We start from the raw sequence: 16,285 nt of genomic DNA on the forward strand, positions 1-16,285 counted from the left end.
GGGGGCTTTAAGGCCTTGCCGGTTATGAGGCTCAGACCTCTCTATCTGTTTACATGGGGTACATCATAAGGAAGGATTGACTTTCATTACCTAGCTGGCCTGGGAGGAGAGCTGGCTTGAAGAGAAGGTAGGTGGCATTTCTAAAAGGAAAACCATGTTAGTTAATATACAGTTCTGCCTGCAATGCTGCTGACCCTACTTGGCCATCCCTTTGACAGCAGTGGTTACTTTGGAAGCTGGACCAAGTGAAGGGCTTTTCATCTTAGAGCAAACCAGGTCTGTGGCTGTGACCTGGAGCCCTTCGACTCCTGGGCATGTCCATTCCCAATGACCCAACTCGGCTGACGTAGCTGCCAGGGCTCTTCATAAGCTGACTGCTGCTGAAGCCTTGGCTTTCCACATCGAAAACCAATGCAGTGGAGTGGACTGTTGGGTCTCCTTGATGGCAGATCACTGTGTAAAGCAGCCACTAATTGGGCTGCCACCTGTCTTTACATTGCTTCTGCAGCCTAGCTTCCTCTTCCTAAAGGTTTCCTCTGGTCTGTTTTAAAAGAATGAAAGTCAAATGGGTGCTCTGACCCTAATCTTTGGTGGCCTAAAATAGAAATCTGTAGTCATAGGCATGTCCTAATAGTGGTTTTTTTTTTTCCCCCTTTGAGGTAGATAATGCCCATGAGAAAAGCTATGTCAAAATGATGACCACCTTATCTATAAAATTTAAGTCACTAATAAAACTCTCTCCTTTTGCTTGGTTTAAAAAGGGAGGGTTTGTCTGTTCACTGTGCCCATGTCAAAGTAATCTAGTTGTGGAATCATAATTTAAGATCTCGTTTTGGCTATGTTATGATTACAGAAAAAATGTTAGCCATCTCTTTTATAAAGTCTAAAGATCAAATTGTAATCCTAGAGATTCTTTCAGAATAGAATTAGTTTCCCATCTTGAAGAAAATAGAGAAATGAGGGAGCAAGTCAGTCTTCCCAAATCACTTACTGACAATAACAATAACAAATGAAGACTTAACAATTTTAAGTATTAAATAACAACTTATGAAAACATTTACCAGAAGGTCCAATGTCTTCTATAAATTTCAAGGCAAGAGTGCACGTGTTTGGAAACCTTGCTTAAATATCTAACATAAGTGGAACTTGCTTGACCAGCAAACCCAACTACAAACATGTCAACAAATTTAAAACATCTGGTACACAGATTTAGGTCACATGAACCAAAAGGCATCTTTGATTAACTTAGCAGTTTGAAATTATTTTTTTGTTTTATAGAAAGCTTTTAATAAATATAAATTTATTTTTTAATTTATTTGACAGGTAGAGTTATAGACAGTGAGAAACAGAGAGAAAGGTTTTCCTTCCATTGGTTCACTCCCCAAATGGCCGCTATGGCCAGTGCTGTGCCGATTCGAAGCCAGGAGCCAGGTGCTTCTTCCTGGTCTCCCATGCGGGTGCAAGGGCCTAAGCACCTGGGCCATCCTCCGCTGCCCTCCCGGGCCACAGCAGGGAGCTGGACTGGAAGAGGAGCAGCCGAGACTAGAACTGGTGCCCATATGGGATGCCGGCGCTGCAGGCAGAGGATTAACCAAGTGAGCCACGGTGCCGGCCCAATAAATATAAATTTCATAAGTACAACTTTTGGGATTATAGCGGTTCTCTCCCCCATACCCGTCCTCCCATCCCCAAACCATCCCACCTTCAACTCCCTCTCCCACCCCATTCTTCATTAAGATTTATTTTTTTAAAATGATTTATTTTATTTATTTGAAAGAGTCACAGGGAGAGGTAGAGGCAGAGAGAGAGGTCTTCCATCCGCTGGTTCCAAATGGCCACAATGGCCGGAACTGCAACGATTCGAAGCCAGGAGCCAGGGTCTCCCACACGGGTGCAGGGGCCCAAGGGCCATCTTCTACTGCTTTCCCAGGCTATAGCAGAGAGCTGGATTGGAAGAGGAGCAGCCAGGACTCGGACCAGCGCCTATATGGGATGTCGGGGCTTTAACCTGTTGCACCACAGCACTGGCCCAAGATTCATTTTTAATTATCTTTTTATACAGAAGATCAACTCTATACTAAGTAAAGATTTCAACAGTATGTACCCACACAGACACACAAAGTATGAAGTGCTGTTTGAAGACTAGTTTCACCATTAATTCTCATAGTAATAACTCATTAAGAACAGAGGTCTTACATGGGGAGCAAGTGCACAGTGACTCCTGTTGATTAAACAATTGACACTCTTATTTATGACATCAGTGATCACCTGAGGCTCTTGTCATGTACTGCCAAGGCTATGCAAGCCTCTTGAGTCCACAAACTCCAACACTATTTAGACAGGGCCATAATCAAAGTGGGAGTTTCCTCCCTTCAGAGAAAAGTACCTCATCTTTTGATGGCTCCTTCCTTCCACTTCTATCTCACTCAGAGATCTTTCATGTAGGCCATTTTTTGCCACAGTGTCTTGGCTTTCCATGCCTGAAATGCTCTCATGGGCTTTTTAGCCTTAAGGGCTGTTTAGGGCGTTTGTCATTCTAAGAGTCTGCTGTGTAGCCCGCTTTGCATGTTGGATCTTTTGCTCCTTTTTAATTCTATTATTATTACCAGTCACTTGGTCTTATTTATGTGATCCCTTTGACATTTAATCCTATATTTATATTCAATTATGAACTTAAACTGATCACTTTAACTAGTAAGATGGCACTGGTACCTGCCAACTTAATGGGATATGGAGTCCCATGGCAAGTTTTTAGGTTTACCCTTAGGGGTAAGTCTGGGAACGTGTGCCTTACTGTACATCTCCTTCCTCTCATTCCCACTCTTATTTTTAACCAGGATCAATTTTCAATTGAATTTTTTATTTATTTATTTATTTTTTGACAGGCAGAGTGGACAGTGAGAGAGAGAGGCAGAGAGAAAGGTCTTCCTTTGCTGTTGGTTCACCCTCCAATGGCCGCCGCGGCTGGCGCACCGCACTGATCCGATGGCAGGAGCCAGGTACTTATCCTGGTCTCCCATGGGGTGCAGGGCCCAAGTACTTGGGCCATCCTCCACTGCACTCCCGGGCCACAGCAGAGAGCTGGCCTGGAAGAGGGGCAACCGGGACAGAACCGGCGCCCCGACTGGGACTAGAACCCGGTGTCCTGGCACTGCAAGGCAGAGGATTAGCCTAGTAAGCCGCGGTGCCGGCCCTTCAATTGGATTTAAACACCTAAGAATAATTCTGTTAAGTAAAGAGTTCAACCAGTGTTATTAAGTAGAAAAAGAAAATACTAAAACCAATGAAATAGTAAGCTGTTCCTCGACAGTCAGGACAAGGACTGATCAAGTCATTGTTTCTCATAGTGTCAGTGTCACTTCAACAGGTTTCCTTTTTGGTGCTTAGTTGTCACCGATCAGGGAGAACATATGATATATGTCGCTTTGGAACTGGCTTATTTCACTCAGCATGTTTTCCAGATTCCTCCATTTTGTTGCAAATGACCAGATTTCTTTTATTTTTTTTTTACTGCTGTGTAGTATTCCAAAGAGCACATATCCCATAATTTCTTTATCCAGTCTTCTGTTGATGGGCATTTAGGTTGACTCCATTTCTTAGTTATGGTGAATTGAGCTGCAATAAACATTGAGGTGCAGATAGCTCTTTTATATACCAATTTAATTTCCCTTGAATAAATTCTGAGGAGTGGGATGCCTGGGTCATATGGTAGGGCTATATTCAGATTTCTGAGGTATTTCCAAACTGTCTTCCATAGTGGCTTTCCCAGTTTGCATTTCCACCAACAGTGGATTAGTGTGCCATTTTTCCCACATCCTCGCCATCATCTGTTGTTTATTGATTTATTTTTATTTTTATTATTATTTTTTTTTGACAGGCAGAGTGGACAGTGAGAGAGACAGAGAGAAAGGTCTTCCTTTGCCATTGGTTTACCCTCCAATGGCCGCTGCAGCTGGCACACTGCGCCTATCCGAAGGCAGGGGCCAGGTACTTATCCTGGTTTCCCATGGGTGCAGGGCCCAAGTACTTGGGCCATCCTCCACTGCACTCCCTGGCCACAGCAGAGAGCTGGCCTGGAAGAGGGGCAACCGGGACAGAATCCGGTGCCCCGACCGGGACTAGAACCCGGTGTGCTGGTGCCGCAAGGCGGAGGATTAGCCTAGTGTGCCGCAGTGCCGGCCTTGTTTATTGATTTCTATGTGGAATCTATTCTAACTGGGGTAAGGTAAAACCTTATTGTGGTTTTGATTTGCATTTCCCTGACAACTAGTGATCCTGAACATTTTGTCATGTGTCTGTTGGCCATTTGGATTTCCTCTTTTGAAAAATGTCTGTTTAAGTCTTTGGCCCATCTCTTAAGTGGGTTGCCTTAGCAGAGGTGTTTGTAAGCTAGAATGCCTGGCTACCACCTATGTTGGTGACTATGCAGGTGAAGCCACAAAAGCAGAGTGGGGAATTTGATTCTCCCCAGTGAACGTTCTGTGAGGTAGCTACTAGGTAGGAAAGATCTGACAGTGGGGACCCATAAGAGCAGACCCCAGAAGGAAGGTGGGGGTTGCAGAGACAAGCTGAGACTTGTCTGCCATGTGGGGACTGCACCTAATGGGAGTCCAGACTGAGGGACCGCCTGTTTGCAAATGAGTACTTAAACTTTAACCCAGAACTAACGAATGAATTATCTAGGAAATACCCACTAATGAGACCAGGAAATTGAGTTTGTAGGAATTATGGAGAGTTGACGAGGTATAGAAAGCATTTAGAGAAACAGAGAGAGATGGACATTTGTTGAGATCTGGGGTAAAGAAAAACCTCACTGAGGTCTGGAGCCTGGAGTCCATGGCCTCACTCCAGGCTGCACCCGATCTCACCGACAGATTAATCTCCGGAAGGGATCAGAATGCAGTTTTCTGCTGACACCCTAACGGGCCATTGCAATCTGGTGTCCAGTCAGGGAGTCCTTGAAAAATGCCAGAGTGGCCCTGGCCTGAATTTCAGGGTTACTCCAAACTTTTCTCCCAACCCCATGTTCAGGCTGACCCCCTAGAAAGGAGGCTGAGTTGGACCAAACCCACATTCCCGGGGCTGAGACAAGAAGTATGAAGAGTGGAGCCTCTGCCTTTACAGCTCATGAGGACTCCAAAGGGGCAGGGAACTGGCTTCCTGCTGGAAAGTGTGTTTCTCAGCCTGGCACCATTCCAGAGGCCGGTGTCTGGTGCCCAGCAGAAGACCTGAAAATGCTGGAGTGTAGCCCCAGCCAGAATCCATCAGTTGTCTCAAGGCCTTCTTCCAGTCCCACGTGAAGGGCTGATCCACACAAGGTGGGGGTGGTGGTGTTAAGATAGAGTCTCAGCTCCAGGGGATTGATCTGACCTTAATCAGCAAGCCTTGCCCCTGAGTCTTAACCTGCAGCTGTACTAACCACATTTAACTGGCTGACAGGAACCCGGTGTTTTGGGAAAATGCGAGTTACTATGCCGGAGAGCAAGACTCTGAAAGAAGTGACAGCAGTGCACATGCTCACCGGTCCGGTGGGGTGATCCAGTGCAGGCTGGAGTCGAACCCGAGCAGGATACGCGTCAAGCTGGAGTTGCAGTCTGAGTCACAGCACTAAAATATTACAGGAAAATGGCAGTGGAGAAATTATTGTTACCTTGGTTCTTTGTCTCATATGGAAGAAGAATTTCCAAACGGACAGCAGAGAGATTTACAAAGATTTATTAGAATCAAAGATGTCCAGCCAGAGTGGCATGGAGGGGGGCTTCCAAGAGAGGAAAAAACTCCAAGGTTACTATTGATAAGTAACTACTTGGCCCTCCACTTTTCTGTAAATATTCCTGTTGTTTACTCTGGATTTCCTTTTTACTTATACTGGGAGATTTTATTCCTTCATATTTTTTCATAATGACTATTTTTTGTGTTTCTGTGTGTGGCACATCCTTAAGCATCATTTTTGTAAGGCTGGATGAATGGTGAAAAATTCTTTGAATTTTTGTTGTGAAAGGTCTTTATTTTACCTTCATTCATAAAGGAGAGCTTTGCAGGGTACAGTATTTTGGGCTGACAGGTTTTTTTAAAAATATTTATTTATTTGAGAGGTAGAATTACAGGTAGTGAGAGGGAGAGACAGAGAGAAAGGTCTTCCTTCCGTTGGTTCACTCCCCAGTTGGCCGCAACGGTCAGAGCTGCGTCGATCCAAAGCCAGGAGCCAGGAGCTTCTTCCTGGTCTTCCCACGTGGGTGCAGGGGCCCAAGGACTTGGGCCATCTACTGCTCTCCCAGCAGAGAGCTGGATTGGAAGAGGAGCAGCCAAGACTAGAACTGGCGCCCATATGGGATGCTGGTGCCACAGGCAGAGGATTAACCTGTGCTACAGTGCCAGCCCCTCCATTCTCTCTTAGCTTAGTAGGGCTTCTGATGAGAAAGGAGCTGTTAGTCTAATTGGAGATCCTCTGAAGGTAATCTGGTGTTTCTCTTGTGCACATTTTAGAAACTACATTTCGCTGTTGAAAGTTTGACTACAATGTGTCGTGGTGAAAATCTTTTCTGGTCATGTCTATAAGGAGTGCTATGCTCCCTGTATTTGAATGTCCCTGTCTTTCTGCAAAGTAGGGAAGTTTTCTGTAATTATTTCACTGAGTAGGCCCTTCTAATCCATTCTCTCTTTCCACATCTTCAGGAACCTCTGAGACCCATATGTTGGGTGTTTGATAGTATTTGGTAAATCTCAAACACTGTTTTCAATTTTTCTAATTTCTTTTTTTGGTTTATTTCCAATTATTTGTCTTCTAACTTGGATATTCCTTCTTCTGCCTCACCAAGTCTGTTGTTAAGGTTTTCCACTGTATTTTTGGACATTGAATTCATTTGCAGTACTTTAGTTTGATATCTCCAAGATTTCAATCTCATAGGAAAATTTTGGATTTCTGTAACTCATGAATTTGCTTCTCATTGTTTCTGAGTAATTCTGTGGTCAATATTTTGTATTCCTTTTCAGGCATTTCATCAATCTCTTCATCTTCACATTCTAATATTAGAGTGTTACTGTGTTCCTTTGGGGGAGACTTAATTGCCATCCTTGTTCTTGTTCCTTATATTTCTGTGTTTATTTTTAGGCATTTGTGGAAACACTTGTTGGCTTTTCTTCTATGATGGATTTTATATTTGAACTATGCCCCTGTGGCTTAGTGGAGCATCTGCTCTTTAAGTGAATACCCAGAGGCGTGTGCTGAGTGAGAACAGGGAATACTGGTCAATCCTCAAGGGTGGGGTTAGAGTCCCGGGTGATACCCAAGTTCCACATGGTAGATCTCTGTTGGCATAATCACAATGTCGCCTGCCCTCTTCCAAGGTGATCAGTGACCAGGGTCAGCTCACATAACCCCCATCCACACTGGCACATAAATCACACAAAGGATCTGTGTGGTCCTCAGTGTGAGCAGGGAACCTCCTGCAGTGACCCACCCCCAGCCATTAGAGAGCTCCTAGCCTCTGACACCATATGCAGTGATTGCCCAGAGATCTAGCTACACCCCTGCCCTATCGTGCAGTCACAGAATTCCCATAGTCACAGTGCACAAGGCTTCCGCACTCATGGAATGCAGAGGGTCTGCTCAGCCCCACAAGCCTGCCCATACGTGGAGAGAACATAGATGGCCCAGAGCCAGCTGCTTGTGGGTGCTCCGCCTTGACAGTTTGAGCCCTGGAGCCTGTGATATGTTGAGAGGAGGGGGCACCTTTCAGCCTTATGTGTGTGCTCAGCCCTCCCATCCAGACTCAAAGTCAGAGGGGAACGTGGGTTTTCCTCTCTGGTAAAGTGCCCTGGTGTCACATGTGTACCCGAGAGTTGCCACACTCTCTACTGGTGTCAAGATGGAATCTTCTCCCCGCTGGTTGCCGGGCACCCTTTTTGGGGGATGAGGAGAAAGAAATGTGCTTTTCTTTTTTGGATTAGGTGGGTACCCTGCCCTTGCAAGTCAATGTAGTCTGCAAGGTACTCCCTTAGGCAACATCACCAGTGACATGGGCTGCTGCAGTCTGCTCTCACCTTGGTCTCAGATGCTGGCATCTCCTCTAGTCCTTGGCTGTGGGAGTCACGTGCGATGTCCCCTTTTGCTGCTGTGCGTCCGCACCTTCCATGGTGATCCCCAGCACCCCACTTCCTTCTGTAGAATTTCCACTGCAAACTTCTCTCCAACCCTTCCCTGGGGATGCACTTCCTCCACTTTTCTTCTATTTTCCCCTGGCCAGAAGCAGCACGCCATTTCCCTATTCAGCCATCTTAGAATCCTCGAGCCATGCTTTCTAATGTGTAACTCGAACAAGTTTCTCGAACACCAAGATTGTGTATATCTGTAAAAGTAGAAGAGGTACTCAAAAGTCTGTGATGATTATTACCATATTGACATTCTCTCATTGAGCAAAATGTTGATTGTAAGTTAATTTTAGAATGCATTCATTATTCTGGTTGCTATTCATTGGATGAAAGTGTAATCCAACTTTTCTTTTTTCTTGGCAGCAACTTGAATTGGTGGAACCAAGTGGCTGGATACATGTTCCTTTAACTGATAATCATAAGAAGCCAACTCGCACCTTCATGATACAGATTGCTGTTCTAGCCAATCACCAAAATGGAAGAGACACTCACATGAGACAAATTAAAATATACACACCAGTGGAGGAGAGCTCCATTGGTAGATTTCCTAGATGTACAACTATTGATTTCATGATGTATCGTTCAATAAGGTGACTTTAAAATGGAACAGAAGTCATTAAACATATCGTTGTTTTATCCTGTTGTTGTGTATTGTATCAAGTATCTTTATTAAAAGTGCATCAGATATTTTGCATTTTTATATACATTTAAAAGTATTTTATTGTAGCTTTGACAAATAAATCAATTTTGGGTACATTACCTTTATTTTCTTTAATGTATAATAAACACCACATATCTAAAAATTTACTTGCTGTGAGGGGCAGGCATTGTGATACAGTGCAGGTGATGGCTGCAGGACCTGGGTTTTTGTTATCCACATAGGAAACTTGGGTGGAGTTCCTGGCTGCTGGCACAACTGTTTGGGCATTTGGGAAGAGAACCAGTGGATGGAATCTGTCTCCCTCGCTCTTTCTCTCTGCATGCCTTTCACATAAATACAAAGAAGCTTAAAAAAAATGGTTTTGGGGATAGACCTTTGGCATGGAGTTAAGATGCCCGTTGGGATGGTTGTATCCTCTGTTGGAGCTCCTGGGTTCTAGTCCCAGCTGTTTCTGATTCCAGTTTCCTGCTATGGAGATGGCAGGTGGTGGCTCAAGTGGTTGGGTTCCTGCCATCCACATGGGAGACCCAGATTGAGGGGCTTTGTCCTGGCCCAGTCCCAGATGTTGCAGGCATTTGGGGAGTTAACCAGCAGATGGGACATCTGTCTATTTTCTCTCTCTCTCTTTCTCTGTCTCTGTCTCTTTCTCTCTCTCTCTCTCTCTCCTCTCGTCCCCTTTCAAATAAATAAAAAAAAATTTTAATGAACTTGAAGCCAATCATTGTATTTTCTCTTAAAATCAAAAGAAATCCAATTGAACTGAAAATTTAGTTGAACTAAAAATTTCAAGATGTACATAATTTTTTACTATCCAGGTGAGTATTTCATATAGTGACCATGCATTATAGTAATGTTTTATTGTATATTTTGGATCAAAACTATATATTTTAATTATTAAAGATTAAACATTAACAAAAATTATTCTTTTTCTGTCCAGATGAAGTATATTCTTTCAATACTGGATTAAAAAAATACTTTGTCAAAGTAAGCTTAACATTAGGTGTCTGATGGGAATAAATCTGATTTTGGGACTATATTTGTCTCATATTCACTTCTACTATATACTTACCACACAAGAGTTGTCTGTATCCTGATGATAATATATTAGAGGCTGCCAGTGTAACGTGCTGTTTGTATCCATTGTAGTGATACTTGCAGCAGAGTTTCAAATCTGTAACTTATGCTGTAGCAGTCTGCAGGGTATAATAAAGCCTGTGGGAACCTTTGAAAATATATATGACATTGTTCTTCATATACAAATCGATGTTAGAGAAATATTTGAAAGTATATTTCTTTCGGGGCCGGCACCGTGGCTCATTTGGTTAATCCTCTGCCTGCGGTGCCGGCATCCCATATGGGCACTGGTTCTAGTCCCGGTTGCTCCTCTTCCAGTCCAGCTCTCTGCTGTGGCCCAGGAGGGCAGTGGAGGATGGCCTCCACTTGGGATGCCTCCCAAGCACTTGGGCACCTGCAGGGGAGACTGGGAGGAAGCACCTGGCTCCTGGCTTTGGATCGGCACAGCTCTGGCCGTTGCAGCCATCTGGGGAGTCAACCAACGGAAGGAAGACCTTTCTCTCTGTCTCTCACTATCTATAACTCTACCTGTCAAAAAACAAAAAAGTATATTTCTTTCTATGGCCTCAAATGAGTGGATTTGATTTCATATACTACCCACTTCCATATTTATTACTTTTGGTAGAGTACAAACTTTACAGAACTTCCCCAGATTCATTTTTTTTTTCTTTTTTTGACAGGCAGTGTTAGACAGTAAGAGAGAGAGACAGAGAGAAAGGTCTTCCTTTGCTGTTGGTTCACCCCCAAAATGGTCACTATGGCCGGAACTATGCCAATCCAAAGGCAGGAGCCAGGTGCCTCCTCCTGGTCTTCCATGCGGGTACAGGGCACAAGCACTTGGACCATCCTCCACTGCCCTCCCGGGCAAAGCAGAGAGCTGGACTGGAAGAGGGGCAACCGGGACAGAATCCGGCGCCCTGACTGGAACTAGAACCCGGTGTGCTGGCGCCACAGGCGGAGGATTAGCCTAGTGAGCTGCAGCGCCGGCCCAGATTTGTTCTTGCTCAGAAGAGATTATGCAATTGCTTACATATTGCTGGGTAGACTTAAATTTTAAATAGTAAATTAAAACAACAACAACAATAATGGTGTTCTTATAGAAGGCATTAATTTACCTGGATACTCTAAACAATGGCTTCATTTATTTCACTGATCAAATACTCTGCTCTTTGTCCCGTGAGTTCCATAGAGTTTTATTCTGTTTTCTTATTTTGTTGTCTTTGAAGTAAAAGGCATTGTAGGTGATCTGTAGCTCACCAAAAAAAGCTGTGACCAAAGCTTACTTCTAACCACCAAATTTAGTAAGCTGTAGGTGTGGCTGCCAGGGAGGGTGGAAGAGTGTATTGAAAGAAAACACATGGATATTAACTGACAGAAGTGAAAAGGAATCAAGAAAACAAGAATAGAAATACATACTAGGCATTGATACTTAACAGTCATGTAAACAATAGGGTTTTAGTTTAAAATAAGAAATCTAAAGAATGTAGATGCTTGTGTTAGTGATAATATTACTACATACTGCTTTTTAAAAATTTAAAGGAAAAACAGGAAGACTAATCATTATTTACATGATTCAGTCTGTTATTTATTATCTCTTGTTACTAATAGTTTGCTAAGAGACTCCTAGAATCAGGAAGATTAAAAAGAAATGTCAAGGCCGGCGCCGTGGCTCACTAGGCTAATCCTCCGCCTAGCGGCGCCGGCACACCAGGTTCTAGTCCCCTTCGGGGCGCCGGATTCTGTCCCGGTTGCCCCTCTTCCAGGCCAGCTCTCTGCTGTGGCCAGGGAGTGCAGTGGAGGATGGCCCAGATGCTTGAGCCCTGCACCCCATGGGAGACCAGGAAAAGCACCTGGCTCCTGGCTCCTGCCATCGGATCAGCGCGGTGCGCCGGCTGCAGCGGCGGCCATTGGAGGGTGAACCAACGGCAAAGGAAGACCTTTCTCTCTGTCTCTCTCTCTCTCACTGTCCACTCTGCCTGTCAAAAAAAAAAGAAATGTCAAGAAAATTGATAGGGATTTTACTTCTCCATTTCTGTGTTTTTCATACGCCAGCTGGCTAACCATCTTACTAGGCATGAGAAAACTTGATAGCTGCGAATTACAGAGATAATAATTCCTCTTATTATAATTTAAAATACAGATAGACTATGTCTTACATTAACAAAGCATAACTACCTAAAGCAGTTACATTTCAGTTTTTTTTTTGTTTGTTTGTTTGTTTGTTTTTTGACAGGCAGAGTGGACAGTGAGAGAGAGAAACAGAGAGAGAGTCCTTCCTTTTCCGTTGGTTCACCCCTCAATGGCCGCTGCGGCCGGCGCACCGCGCTGATCTGAAGGCAGGAGCCAGGTGCTTCTCCTGGTCTCCCATGCAGGTACAGGGCCCAAGCACTTGGGCCTTCCTCCACTATACTCCCGGGCCACAGCAGAGAGCTGGACAGGAAGAAGAGCAACCGGGACAGAACCGGCGCCCCGACCAGGACTAGAACCCGGTGTGCCGGCGCCCCAGGTGGAGGATTAGCCTAGTGAGCCATGGCGCCAGCCGCATTTCGATTTTAAAAGTGCAAATTGGGCCAGCGCCGTGGCTCACTAGGCTAATCCTCCGCCTAGCAGCGCCGGCACACTGGGTTCTAGTTCCGGTCCGGGCGCCAGATTCTGTCCCGGTTGCCCCTCTTCCAGGCCAGCTCCCTGCTAATGCGCCTAGGAAAGCAGAAGAAGATGGCCCAGGTGCTTGTGCTCTTGTATCCACATGGCATTCCCAGAAGAAGTTCCAGGCTGCTGGCTTCAGCCTGGCACAGGCCCCAGCCATTGTGGCCATTTGGGGAGTGAACCAGCAGATGAAAGATCTCCATCTCTGTAACACTGCCTTTCAAATAAAAAAAAAAATCTTATAGAAATTTTTATCTAGAATATATGAAGAACCCTTACAACTCAATAGTAAGAAAAAAATGCGATCCAGTTTAAAGTTGAGCAAAAAATTTGAACAGATTGCCAGGGAATGATTGACCATAAGCATATGAAAAGATGCCCCACTTCAATTGGCAAAATACAAATTAAAACCACCATGAATTATCATTACATAGCCTACAGAACAGCTACAATTAAAAAGATAACCCAAGTGTTGGCAAAACTATAGAGAGAGCTAGACCTCATGCTGCTGGGGAGGTTATATTAGTGTACAACCACTTTGGAAAACAGTTTGGTAATTTCTTAAAAAGGTAAACACCCACCTGCTTTGTGATCGATCATTTAACTCCTACATATTTACCCAAGAGAAAGGTTATAGAATAACTTACAGCTGGATGTTCATAGCAGCCTAATTTGTAATACCTCAGAGCGTGGAATTTTTGTAATTTTGTTGTTATTTGCAAAACAGGAAGATGGTTCTAATTGTCAGGAAAGGCAAAGAAGACAAACAGTGGAGGAGATAGCCATGGAATAAAGTGAGGGTACTTCCATCTAAGATTGGAAATTGATTAATAGTACTAAAATAATTATCAACTGTTGATAAGCAGCATGTTGATAAGCAAACTATGATATATTTATATAATGAAACACTACTGAGTGGTAAAAATGAATGGCCTATTGACACACGCAACAACGTGGATAAATTTCCAGAATAATATGTTAAGAGAAAGAAGAGATACAGAAAGATTATATATGTGTGATTTGTTTTTTTTTCTTAGAAAATTCCAGAAAATACAAACTAAAGTGACATAAAGCAAATCAGTGATTGTGTGGATAGGGAGTTGGGAGAAGTAAGAAAGGCAAAGTTATTTTGAGGGATGATGGGACTGTTCATTTTTCTGATTATAATAATGGTTTCCCAGGTATTTGAATATGCTACAACTCATCAAATTGTAGACATTAAGTATGCAGCTTATAATGTGACTCTTAACCCAAGAAACATAAAAATAGCTTATTCTATTGTTTATTTATTTATTTTTAACAGGCAGAGTTAGACAGTGAGAGAGAGAGAGAGAAAGGTCTTCCTTTTTCCGTTGGTTCACCTCCCAGGTGGCTGTTACGGACAGCGCGCTGCGCCGATCCGAAGCCAGGAGCCAGGTGCTTCCTCCTGGTCTCCAAGCGGGTGCAGGGCCCAAACACTTGGGCCATCCTCCACTGCCCTCCCGGGCCACATTCTGTTGTTTTAAATAGGAATCACCTATTTAAAGATGCTAGATTTGAAGTAATTTATTACTATATAGGATCTGAGAATAGCAAGCAAATTTCAAAGCCCATTTTATTAGTTAATAAAACTGATTAACTTGCCCTCAATAAATGCTTTTGACTATTATACAAATTATGTGGTTATCAGATTAAATTTTTAAATATAATATGTAATTTGACCCTTTCAAAATTATTTTGTTAGCTGAGTGGAGTAAATAATAAGAAACTACCTAAAATTATAGAAATTAAAAATACATAGATTACTGGAGCCGTCGCCGTGGCTCACTTGGTTAATCCTCTGCCTGCGGCGCTGGCATCCCATATGGGTGCCGGATTCTGTCCCGGTTGCCCCTCTTCCAGTCCAGCTCTCTGCTGTGGCCCGGGAAGGCAGTGGAGGATGGCCCAGGTCCTTGGGCCCTGTACTCGCATGGGAGACCAGGAGGAAGCACCTGGCTCCTGGCTTCGAATCTGCGCATCACGCTGGCCATAGCGGCCATTTAGGGGGTGAACCAATGGAAGGAAGACCTTTCTGTCTCTCTTGCTGTCTAACTCTGCCTGTCAAAATAAATAAATAAATATAAAAAAATACATAGAATACTAATAACTATGCAACTCTAATAGGACTAATTTTATTGAACTGATTTTATTTTGTACATAGACATTAGGCGTTGACTTAGCTATAATAAGAAATCCAAGATCAATGAAGATCATGCTTTCCAGTTGCTTATAATCAACAACAGAAATAATAGCTTCCTAACCATCTAAACCAGAAAATAGAAAGTGGGAAGAGATCTAATTGGTAAATCAAAGTTTGGATAGAAGAAAAGGGAGCCTTTACTTCCTATCAGGTAGAGGTGAAACTGAAGACATTGTGAAGGATGTGGAATTTTGAAAATAAAAACTATTTGTAATATCAGCTAGTTATTCACTTTTCAAGCCTGTTCTTGAACCTAGGCTATCATTGTTTTTATATGAGTAATAGCAATTAATTTGAAACATGATTTGTGTATTTGGAACCAAGTGATGTTTTGTACATTTACTCTCATTTGAAAGGATTCAATGATTAAAACACACAAATCTTGAAAAGTAATTTTAGATACTATGCCTTCTGTTCTTTTAGCCATTATGGCTCTTAATTTAGTACAGACTAATATACTATAATATAGCATCAAATATAGATGTGTGTGTGACATCATCTTTGTATATATATATGTATATATATACATATGTTTGTAACATTTGATAACGAGTGTTTTAGACTATTGTCCACAGCTATAAAATTCTTAACTAGTAAAATATTGGTCATATGTTATCTTAATTGAATTCTAGGTTGTTAGTTTTAGTTCATTTAGCTTTTTCAAATGACAAAATTTCCAAAGTATGTTTCATTAAGGCATTAGGGAATACAATTAATGTGGCTTTGGTAAGATGTGGATGTTTTTACCTTGTGGATCTTCTAAGCCAAGATTATCTTCTTTTGACCACATTGTTCTGGCTTCTCTGACTTCTACATTGACTCCCTGGAGTATGGCTTCTGGAACTTCTTGCTGTACAAGATTGTTTTCCAGCCCTCTGCAGGGAAGCACTGTGTGCTTCGTGGTCTGCCATCTGGTTGAGTCTGTTGTTGTACAGTTGTGTTCAGAAAGCCTTGGAAACAAAGAGGAAGAAGATGAGGGAGAAAGCCTCAGGGATTAGTTTGTTAATTGATCATGATAGTGATTTACTGAATTAACAGTAAAGATCTTAATCAAATCTAAGAGAATGTCTTACAAGCCACAGCAATTAAACATGAAATGTTCATTATTTTTAGTACTATCAATCCAATTTCCAATTTTATATGCAAGTGCCCTCACTCCATTCCATGGCTGCCTCCTCCACCACTGTTTTTCTCCTTTGCCTTTCCTGATAATTAGAATGATCTTCCTGTTTTGCAAATATAAGCAAAATTATCATTGGACCAATTTACAATTGTTCTACCTTCTGAAACTTCTGAGTGAATTTCATTTCAGGAAATGGTATTTCACAGTATGGTTGAAGCTCTGGCATTTACCATTTTAGCTGTTGTAATTACGAAGGTTGTAGCCACTAGCTTTCCGCTGGTACAGTTCAGTGATCAGCTAAGGTGCTCTTCCACCATGCATTCACTTTTCCGATGTTGAAAGCAAATTACAGTTCTTCCCTTGTGGTCCAAGAAGTAATCCCCAACTGTTTTTATAGATTTGTTCTGAAATT

The 16,285-nt window shown here is 42.8% G+C and overlaps 1 protein-coding gene across 4 annotated transcripts in view; it reads left to right on the forward strand.

Moving 5' to 3' along the window:
• The window catches only part of ANAPC10 (anaphase promoting complex subunit 10), a 114,993-nt gene extending 106,206 nt beyond the window's left edge, over nt 1–8,787 (forward strand). For 2 of the 4 annotated variants that reach the window (XM_089302438.1, XM_089302437.1), the window contains exons 5-6: nt 7,112–7,247; nt 8,515–8,787. In XM_089302438.1, coding sequence (XP_089158564.1) covers nt 7,112–7,207 — 96 coding nt within the window. In that variant the 3' untranslated portion in view covers nt 7,208–7,247; nt 8,515–8,787. The remainder of the gene's footprint in view (nt 1–7,111; nt 7,248–8,514) is intronic. The other 2 variants (XM_008267395.4, XM_008267396.4) reach the window with 1 other exon arrangement.
• Nucleotides 8,788–16,285: the final 7,498 nt, after the last annotated feature.

The sequence above is a fragment of the Oryctolagus cuniculus genome, chromosome 8, assembly GCF_051225735.1.
Source record: "Oryctolagus cuniculus isolate XC-2025 breed Fujian yellow rabbit chromosome 8, ASM5122573v1, whole genome shotgun sequence".
Lineage (NCBI taxonomy): Eukaryota > Metazoa > Chordata > Mammalia > Lagomorpha > Leporidae > Oryctolagus > Oryctolagus cuniculus.